At 42.9% G+C, this 11,080-nt stretch overlaps 1 protein-coding gene across 1 annotated transcript in view; it reads left to right on the plus strand.

Moving 5' to 3' along the window:
- The window catches only part of LOC133127264 (plexin domain-containing protein 2-like), a 113,716-nt gene extending 102,885 nt beyond the window's left edge, over positions 1 to 10,831 (plus strand). Inside the window, exons 13-14 of the mRNA XM_061240004.1 lie at positions 5,052 to 5,212; positions 7,242 to 10,831. Coding sequence (XP_061095988.1) covers positions 5,052 to 5,212; positions 7,242 to 7,361 — 281 coding nt within the window. The 3' untranslated portion in view covers positions 7,362 to 10,831. The remainder of the gene's footprint in view (positions 1 to 5,051; positions 5,213 to 7,241) is intronic.
- The last annotated feature ends 249 nt before the right edge of the window (positions 10,832 to 11,080 follow it).

Below are 11,080 nucleotides of genomic sequence, written 5' to 3' on the forward strand. Positions count from 1 at the left end.
AAAAGTTCCGCTCTTGTGAAGTGAATGTAAATGAGTTAGCAACCGTCATGGATCTACCATTGATTTGTCAGAAGGAGATTTTGTGGTGTTGGTTAGAAATTTGATGTGGTAGTTGCACACTTGACGTTACCTCCATGTCTATTGGATATTGTTGGTGCACTGTTTGTTAAGGTTTGACATTGGTTGTGAGTGATAGGTGACTATCAAACCTGGAGCTTCTGACCACTCCAGGAACAGATAAAGTTGTGCACTGTTTAATACTTGGCAATTTAGACAAATGAATGACACTATATTTCATTATCTGTCTCCTCCTAATTCCAGAAACTGTTTTGTGTATAATCCAAGCAACAACAATGCAGGCAAATGATGTGAATAATAACTGCTGTGACTACCCATCCCCTTATAATTTCCAACTATGATCCATTAAAAATAATAAATAATAATAAAGAACGATGCTGGCAGTAGAACTGTCAGCACTGTGAGCAGATGCAATCTGAGATGTTTAGTGAAGAAAGACAAGGCGAAGTAATTTTCTTGCACAGAACTGCCAGAATTTGCTTCCATTTTTAATTATTGTTTCCGTTAGACTGGAAATATCTTTGACGGAAGGATTTCTTCACATCCCCTCTGTGAGGTGAATTTGACCTGTCAGGAATTCACAAAATAATTATTTACTTTTATCCAACTTTTATCCTGATTCCATTCCTTATTTTTTATCAAAGCATTGCTTCTCTGCCTCAGTCGGCACTGCTGTGCCCTGTTTCTAGATCCTTCTCTGCATTATTTATCCCAGGATCCGACAGGCAGCTTGCTAACGTAAATTGCTCACACTTTCAGGTTCTGTGACCTCTACACAGTAAAATGTTCAGTGTTAAATCAACTCTAACTTACTGCATACAGCATGGTCCCTGGTGGACTCATATGCACCCTGTTGTAGTTGAAACAGCACTGAACATTTTACGAAGTTTAAGCATTACATTACATTACATTTATGGCATTTGGCAGACACTCTTATCCAGAGCGACGTACTGTTGATTAGAATAAGCAGGAGACAATCCTCCGCTGGAGCAATGCAGGGTTAAGGGCCTTGCCCCAGCACCCAACGGCTGTCGAACCACCGTCCTTGCGGGTCCCAGTCATGTACCTTAACCACTACACTACAGGCTGCCCTATGTTCACATGTTCAGTGCCATCCACAGGCAGACCTGTCCATGGTGGCCCTTTTTCCAAGGTCACCCGAAATCTTGCTGCCACTAGCAGCATTTTCATATCTGCTCTTGGGCTTGTGTCAAGAATTCATTTATTCAATTATTATTATTTGATTAAAGGAATAATACGCTGGTGTTTTCCAGTCTGATGCCAGGTTCATTATGAATGCGGCTGAAATGAATTGTCCTGCTCAGCTCCAGTGTTTGATTGCGTGCGCTGCAGCAGCAAACACAGCCAGCAGTGATTTGAATTAGACGGGCCGCAGCCTCCCACAATCGCATGCACACACACCAGGCGGGTTTGATTACAGCTCCAAATGTTCCTGCTTTTGTATGATGGAAATGAATAGGCTCAGAGCCAGCACCACCCTACCACAAGGCCTGCGAGCTGCTAATTAAAGCCCAAACAAAATAAAGCTGCAATACAATAAATTGATTGGAAAGGAATGCACAAGCCGTTCTCACGAGAAAAAAAAAACCCATAACAATTTGTTTTGTGATCACTTCATTAGCTTCTTCTAGGTTCATTTCAGCAGTGTATTTGTTTTTTTTTTTGGTTTTACATGATATCAGCAATTGTCACAAAAGCCATAAGCTCATGATGGGAATAGCCAAGAAAATTGGTGTAGATATTATGGTTATTAGAATAGGCCATTAATTGTGTTGGGGTTTTTCGTTAAATGGCTCCAAAATTTGGTTATATTTTCCAAACTGGCAAGTGTAGAATTAGCTTTGGTAACAGCAGAACACATTTATAATCAGTGTCCATCCACAGCTGTCTCTTTTTCATTCTGGGCCCACAGTATACCAGTACACAGCTGTTCTTCAGGCCTAGGTGGTCTTGCAGAGCACTTTGGTGCATCTGTTTGAAGAGTCCGCTAATGGGCTGAGGTACTCTCTCTGATTAACTGATTGTTGTTGTTGTGTTGTTGTTTCTACAGTTCTCACTACTGTCTTTACTTGTGTTATAACACAAGGCTGATATTTTTGCTAGTTTTGTTTGGCGATAAAAAAATATAAAAAAAACATTTTTAGATATAAATTGATTGATTGATCAGATCAATCAAACAGGTCCTAGTCCTTATCCTTGTTGTACAGTTAGCACTTTAAATTGTACTTCCCTCTCGGGTCTTTCAGCGCGCTTGTCCCTGGCACTTTGCACTTTGTTGTATGTCGCTCTAGATAAGAGCGTCTGCCAAATGCCAATAATGTAATGTCATGTAATCTGGTCTCTTCGATGCGTGGAGCAGTCAGGACGTAAAAGGCCCTGTCCTTCCACACAGGCTGGAACCCCACCTCCTCTTCCAGCAGATGCTAACCTCCTAGATCTAAACCACTCCTGTTCACAGAACATTTAGTAGACTCATTTTATAGTTATAGCTGTAATTACTCTAAATTCCTGCTCTTTATTCATGGAGCTCTCTTTTACTGTAATACTGTATATCCTAAGTATGGGAATTAGCACTGTGTTAAGTGGTTGCGTACTTAATATTTTACCTCAGTCACTTGTGCTTGTGCATGTTTATTAGTGTTACTTGCCATATTGGCTATAGAAGTGAATGCTGCAGTAAAGAATTAGACAGCTGTATGAATGGAGTGTATATAAAAATGCAATCTGTGTTAGAGTGTAAATGTTGAAATACAAATTGTGATGGAAGTGGCTTTTGACAGTTGTGCCTGCCAGACCAATGCGCATTATGCAATGCGATAAAACATTGTCACAGTTTTAATACAGCAAGGACATGGCCCGGGCATCGCTCCGTGCCAGACACAAAGTGTAGGCTTCCCCAGTGATCACAGGGTGGGAAATCCCTGTTGTTCAGATGAAATCGCCCGTGCTCATTTTGGCACGCCGTTACTCCAGAGGCCCAAGAAGAGGTTCCCTGGGAGGACAGCTTCGCCCTACAGTGCACTGGCAGGGCACTCGAACCCCTCCGAAAAAGCCCCAGGGCTTTCTGTCATTCACCAGCGGGGCTCACACTCTCTCTCTCTCTCACTCTCTCCCCTCTCTCTCTCTTACACTCCCTCCCTCTCTCACTCTCTCTCCCCTCTCTCTCTCCCTCCCTCTCTCACTCTCTCTCCCCTCTCTCCCCCTCTCACTCTTTCTCTCTCTCTCCCTCTCTCACTCTCTCTCTCCCCTTCTCACTCTCTCTCTCCCTCTCTCTCTCTCTCCCCCTCTCACTCTCTCTCTCCCTCTCTCTCTCTCTCCCCTCTCTCACTCTCTCTCTCTCTCCCTCTCTCGAGGAAAGGCTGACCGACTGTTCCTGGCCCTTACCAGACCGAGCCGCAATAATTGCACAAGCGCAGACATTTTCCAAATCCCACATATGAGTTTTCTCTCTCTCGCTCTCTCTTAAGCGAGATGTGCTAACCTTGAGCGGAGGCTTATTCCTTGCAGCAGTCAGGCGTAGCAGACATCTTATGAATAGCTAAGCAGGCGCAGAGCGATGTTAATCTCGCTCTTACAGAAAACATGCCACGGCGAGGCCGTCGGTGCAGCGCGACGTCTGTCTTCTCCTCGCCAACCGCCACTTCTCGTTTGCCGTGCGGGCTGTGGATACGCGTACGGAACGCGTGCCCTAATTAATGCCGATTGGCTGATCGCATCACAAGGACGAAGATATCAAAGCGCTTGATTAGGAAATTACGTAAACACCCCGCAAATAATGTGTCTGTCATGATGCAATGCATAACTTGATTTGCCTTTACATTGCAAGGTTGAGGGCTGGCGATTGGGAAAAAGCACAGGGTTCTTTGGTCAAGGGCTGCAGGCTTTGGGGATAGAGTGAATGTGCCATGAGTGACCCCAGGTGTACGGGAGTGGAAGTGCAGAACAAAAACAGCTGAAAAAATATGCTCATTAGAACTGCACAGTTTTTCCATTTTCCAATACAAACATGCCTATCTCTTTGAACTAGAAGCTGTGGGTACAGATAAATCCTTTTGAGCAGCTGAAATATAACACACACTGTGCACCTGAAAATAATATAAAACGGTTCAAAGAGCATTGAACAGTATAACAGATGAATTGCAACAAGCTATCTGTGTTTGTTAGCTGTGGATAAAGACTATACATTAGATTTCTCTGCGACGCTTAGCCTGCCAATCAAAAATAAACACCCACTGAGCGAGTGCCTCATCCCTGGTCTCTGCATTTTAAATCCCTGTCTTTCTTCTCATGTGAAAGGCCATTGGCTGCTGTGTGGCTATGGTTCCCAGCCTGATGTCCAGAAATGAGGGAACAGGGCAGGGCTCTGGTCATGGTTCCCAGCCTGGTGTCCAGTAACGAGGGGACAGGGCGGGGTGGTGTGCCTATGGTTCCCAGTCTGGTGTCCAGTAATGATAGGATGGGGCGGGGCGGTGTGGCTATGGTTCCTCGCCTGGTGAATGGTAATGATGGAACGAGGCAGGGCTCTGGTCATGGTTCCCAGCTGCGTGTCCAGTAATGAGGGGAACAGGGCAGGTTGGTGTGGCTGTGGTTCCTAGCCTGGTGTGCAGTAATGAGGGGAACAGGGCAGGGTGGTATGGCTGTGGTTCCTAGCCTGGTGTGGGGCGACATGGCTCAGGCAGTAAGAGCAGTCGTCTGGCAGTCGGTGGGTTGCTGGTTCGATCCCCCGCCCGGGCTGTGTCGAAGTGTCCCTGAGCAAGATACCCACCCACAAATGCTCCTGACGAGCTGGTCGGCGCCTTGCATGGCAGCCAATCGCCGTTGGTGTGAGTGTGTGTATGAATGGGTGAATGAGAAGCATCAATTGTACAGTGCTTTGGATAAAGGCGCTATATAAATGCCAACCGTTTTACCATTTGGTGTCCGGTAATGAGGGGCGGGGTGGTGTGTTTCAGCCTCGCCAGCCGACAGCTCAGCGGAGATGAAGCAGGGCAGTCTGCACACGGGCCTCATCGTGGGAGTCCTGATGATCATACTCATCATGACCGCCGCCATCCTCGTCACCGTCTACATGTACCACCACCCGACGTCTGCCGCCAGCCTGTTCTTCATCGAGGTGAGCGCCCCCTGCTGCTCGGCCATCAAACCAGGAGATCAGTCCCCCACCGCCTTCCGGTGAATGTGCCGTATCTGTCCATCGGGAAGCTGGCAGGGGGCCACTTCAGAAGTAGTGCTTCTTTCAGTATGGATGTAAGCTTTCAGTTAACATCACAAGATAACTATATCTTTATCTTTTAAACCCCTTACCTAGCTTAGCTCTTTGTGGATAAGGAGGCTTTTGATCATAAGGTTTCTGTGCTAAGAGTCAATTTGCCAGGAGCCTTTTAAGTAAAATAAGTGATGCACTTTGTTTATGTAAGAGCAGATGTACAGTGTACTTGAGTTGCTTGAAATCATTGAAATTCTTGGCATATGGAAAGGCTTTATAGTAAAAGTTATTACTGAATGTATATTGATACAGATTCCATATGGCGATCAAAACCATAACATAGGGAAAAGCCACAGTATCGGTGAAGTTAGGAATCGTGAACGTTTCCAAGCCAAACTTTGTGATGTTGTCAGTAGAAGATGCACACAGGAATAGCAGTAAGAAAATCAAAATGCTTGCCGTGTAATAGCAGGTCTCTATTAGAATGATAGACAGCGAGCATATCTAGCCTGAGGGCTGGGTATTGAGTGAAAGCCATGCGAATGAGTGTGCTTGTTTGTGTTCCTGTCCAACCTGACAGTGACAGGTGCATCTTTAAATTAACTCCAGTTATTCTCCAGAATGGTTGGCATCCTGTGCAGCCCGGTCATTAATTTGGCGTAAATCAATACAGGCATTGGCAATATTACTGCAAAATGTGAAAAAGGTGATGGATGCAATAACATAACAACTTAATCCGTGTTCTCATAAGTAAAGTGGGAACATCACCGTGCAGCCACACTTTTCTTTCCTGCTACTATACAGAGTTGTGATTATTTGCAAATAAATCTGGAGACTGTCACGAAACACAATTAAAAACATATTAGTAACGCTAAAAAAAAACTCAGTTTTATGTAATTTATTGGATAACTGTATTTTTTGTCCTAAAGCATTATTATTCAATCTTTGTTTTGTCCAAAAGCATTATTTGTTCAATCGGTCACTCACTCTGTCCCTGACTCACTCACTCGACTGAAGTACCAGGATTTGGAACATGAAACGGAAGACACAGTCTCCGTAGAGAAGAGAACAGAATTTATATTAAGCTACATTAGAAAGGCACCATTGTGCGAATAATGTTGGAGGGGAATACGGAGATGGAGTGGGATTACCTGGCTCTGCATGCTGGTGGAATTGAAGCAGACAGGAGCAGAATTTCAATGTGTAGATGTCTGTTCTAACTAAAATGTTATAGTATAATCGTTTTGGATATGACCCACTTAAATGGATGGATCCACCACATCCTTTCTGGCCATCTGCTGGGAGTTTATATTAAGATTCTGAATCTCACAGTCTGAAAACAGGCATCCAATCTCTGAAAAGAGATATAAAGGCAGTAATGTTCAGGTGTCAGAACAAGAAATTCTGATTAGAGAAAGGCAAAGTTCTCTGCATCTGAAATGATTTCACACACTTTGAATACCTACTATTTTTTGCAAGTTAAGCTACAAAATATGTTAATGCACTCTCAGAAATAAAGTGACAGTGGAGATACATTTTTGTTCTACAAGAATAAAATTTCCCAAATGTACCAATAAAGCATAGCGATGTTTTTTATATTGCTGGCTTTTTTGTACCTATAGGGTGGCGACAAGAATTAGTAACTTTTTGTAACTTATGTAACGTAGTGTGTTGAACTGTGTCCCTTTTACATTACAGTCTCTTCTGCCTTTTAAGGGGTGATCTCACTGTCAGTATTGCGCAATGAAGGGTTCAGTAATTTTCAGGTTGTCGTGGAATCCACGCTGCATGGTGGTGTGTCACAGTGTGTGTTCTCTTCCGTATACAGTGTAGTCACTGTGTAAGTGGATCCTGTGGAATTTCTCAGAGCAGTGTTCAGACTGCCTGTTTCCCAGGGGCCCCTCTGACCGCACCCTTTCCCCCCCATGTGCTCCAGAGACGTCCCAGCCGGTGGCCGGCCATGAAATTCCGCCGGGGGTCGGGACACCCCGCCTACGCCGAGGTTGAGCCGGTGGGACAGGAGAAGGAGGGCTTCATCGTGTCGGAACAGTGCTGAGGGTCATCTCTCTTTTCCTCTCTACCCCCCTGCTCTCTCTTTCTCTCTCTCTTTCTGCGTCTGTTTCCCATGGACAGAGCACCAGTACTGGCTTACAGGTGTGGAAATATGTTGGGTGACGTTTACTTCTTCTTTTTTGTTATTGGTAAAAAAAAAAAAAAAAAACGTGTGATTTAGCCTCTAACTGCTGAAGAAAAAGATAAAAAGAATGATGGATCCAACCTTCAAGAGGGCGAGAACCTCCTGGACAGTAGTCTTCCTCAGTGAACGTAAAGTCCTCCCCTTCCCCCAGTGTAATACCTTCTGAAAAGCTTTGAGACCCACAGAGGGGTGACTACTGTCGGCGTGACTATGCTAAGAGCATAATTTCAGAGAAGGCTTGTGTCCTGGTCTTCAGAGAACACTTGTACTGTGAACGGCCCACAGCAGAGACCCATGACTCACTTGAAGGCACACACTGTTGTGTAAGGAAGGAGTGACCTGAATAAGCAGTGAAATAGGGCTGTAACGCGCTTGGAAAAAGTGTATCGCTCAACTGCCATCTCTGCTGCTGTGAGGCTTGGGAGGGAGGAGAGAAACAATATATTTTTTAAAAATCACACCTTATGTGACAAAAGATGTTTCAAGTTTCAAATTAAGATATGCGGTTTTCTTCTCATGCATCATTAATGGGGGTTTTGGTCGTGATTTTCTTATTGTTGTTTTGATTTTTTAACAGGGAATTTCTTATTCATCTTTATTGCTTTGCTTATGGTTGCATTGATTGAATTATTGCCACCGGAAATCCAAGACGGCTTTGGTCAGGCTGTGTAACCCAGTGAGAATAATGAACAGGTACGATGGATGGGTCAAAGATAGCCGCTTAAGAGCTGCACAGAAATAATGTAAGAAATGACTGGAGTTTGTACTCGCTCCATTACACTTGTAAATGTTACTGTGTTTCTAAACAAAGCAGTTTAGGCCCCCCTCAGTGCGAACAGTGAGTAGTGTAAGGTGCTTGTTCAGGAATGCTGTTAATCCTGCCCGTGCACTGCTGTGTAGGATCGATATACTTGGGTTCATGGATATGTTCTACACTGCATGATTGAATAGCCTGGATGTTTGGGTTTAATTAGATGTTTCAGTGCTGCCATCCCTCATCCTTTCACTCATTTGACTCCCAAGTTCTTTTTTTTCCTTTTTTTTTTTTGCACAAGTCTTATCGATGCACATTTTTTATGTTTTTTTTATTTGCAGTTCTAAAGTGAATTACAAGACAGGCACTTTGGCTAGTGCCCGTGTGTGTGTGTGTGTGTGTGTGTGTGTGCGTGGATACAAGTAATGTGCAAGTAATTCTGATGGGTTGCTTTGAGTTGCTTTGAGGTGACTAAAGGGTTGGCATAGACTGAAAATATGGTAGGTTCAGCCATGATGGATCAGCAGGATATGTTATTTTGTAGCAGCCTGCCTCGCCAGGGGAGCCATCTTAAAACAGCAAATAGCCAGCTTCCATCATGCACTGAGAGGGCAAAGAGCTGACAGAAAAGCAGTTGTGTGCAGCTTTGAACCTACATGTATATCAAGCCAATACCCACACCTGGTTGATGGTAACATATTGGGAAGGATTTACATGGTTTGTTAGGAATTCTTCAAAGCCAGCATAGCTTGATTTGGGCACTAGAAGAGAATAAAATCCTTTGTGCATACTGATAACATTTGCAGATTCAGGCTGCGACGCAATCGTACCTTTGTAGTTTTAACATAGCATTTCTGCTCCAGTCTTCCGGGTGGTGTTCTTTCTGTTTTCAGTTAAGAAATGAGATTATTCATCATCTTGCCAATAAATAACAGCTTGGTTTGATTAGTAAAATAATATTTCAGCACATAGATGATATTGATAGCTATAGACATATTAAGACAAAATACTCTATTTTCACATACATTTTGTTTACACTGGCATGGATACAGAGGTAAATGAAAAGTTACATCTGTATTTTGCACTTTTTAGTATTTCGCCATATCACAGATTATGAAAAAAAGTCAAGTGTGAATTAGCCCCTGACATTTATTGTGTACGTACTGAGCTATGTACCAATATTCTTCATAATTTAATTGAAATACCGATGACAATGTAAAATAAATAAAATAAATCATGAATTGTTTGTTATTCTTCAGGCTGTATCTTCATGGTGAATTGTGTGTGCCCCTGTGGGGCCCCAGTAACTGGACGAGAGAGCACACACTGTGCTTACAACAACTACCCATAGTGGATACCCCAATAGTAGTTAATATCCAACATAAAATATTGAATTTGTCAAGCAAAAATGCATGCTTTCCATGTGAAATGGACCTTTAAGCACTCAATTACAAAGCCACATTGCGAGATTATGGGTTTTTCTTTTGACCCATTGCATGTGTGTATATAATGACATTTAATGCAGATGCTAATATAGGTTTGGGACTCAGTCATCTGCACATTAAATTGAGGTCCTTCAGGAACCTGCTGGGAGCCTTGAGCATGGAGCCTCACCCTGAACACTGGCACCAAAGACACATCTCCTTTTTCAACTCCAAACCATCACATCGTTTCACATATTTTCACTCATACTCACGCCACTCAGCTATTCATCACATACTCCAGGCTGTATCTTTTTATATGCAAAACATTTACAAAAGTACCAACACTTGAGTTTTGTTTTCATGCGAGCACCTATGCAAACTGCCCCTGTGTTTCCTAGTACTAAAGAGATTTACTTTTATGACGTCCTGTAAAACCAGGGGCGACAAAATGGCATTTACTTTGCATGTCTGGACTTTTCAGAAACTGGATTTCCCCCTCTAGAATTTCCCTAGTTAATATCACATCTGCTCATCAAATACAATTTCCTGAAACTGCAAATGTTAACCACTGTCTAAAATTGCACTAAAGAAACAAAATAAAACATTTTTGGTGAAGCTGTGAGGATGTGAGGTGAACCATGGGTTATTCTGCAGTAATCTTAGCTGTAGGCTGAATAATTACTGTATTTCCTGTCATGAATATCGAAGATCTGATCATGTCATTGTTGTAATCACTTGCATCACTTCACCAGATCAATTGTTTTCACACAAGTGTATCTTAATGTGCTTTTAGATGGGGAAAAAGTAATGTTCTCACAAGTTTATCTTAACGTGCTTTAGATGGGGAAAAGCAATGTTTTACCATTATTAAAAATAGAATGTACTATTGAAGTGGGTAATTATTTTGTGAAATACCAATTTAAGGCAAACAGTGCTGGACTGACAGGGATAATTATGTTTGTACCGTATGGTTGCCTGTACTGCAGCATTAGGAACCGAGTCTCACGCTGTGACCCTGTTTGTTTCAAGCTTCTCTCACTGCTTCTAGGATACGCTGAAAGACCCAAATCAAACAGAACCATTGCTGTCTGTCATTTCTGTAACTACTGTCATTTTGACTACATTTGAAATAATAAAGAATGTTGTTTTAATGCTGTAGCCTTGTCTTGAAACCCAAATCCAAACCTGACAAGTTCTGAAAAAATGTTCATATTCACAAATGCACAAAATGGTGGATTTGAAATTCACTGTGTCAAGCGGAGTTGACTCATTTCAAATGTGAACGCACTGACAGATAACTACAGAGCAGCCTCTCCATATGTAATTACTGTGGTTCACCAAGCACTTACTCTGGGCTGAGTAGTGTTGTACCCACTGGCTTTTCAAACCAAGGTCTGCTC

The sequence above is a fragment of the Conger conger genome, chromosome 4, assembly GCF_963514075.1.
Source record: "Conger conger chromosome 4, fConCon1.1, whole genome shotgun sequence".
NCBI classification, from domain to species: domain Eukaryota; kingdom Metazoa; phylum Chordata; class Actinopteri; order Anguilliformes; family Congridae; genus Conger; species Conger conger.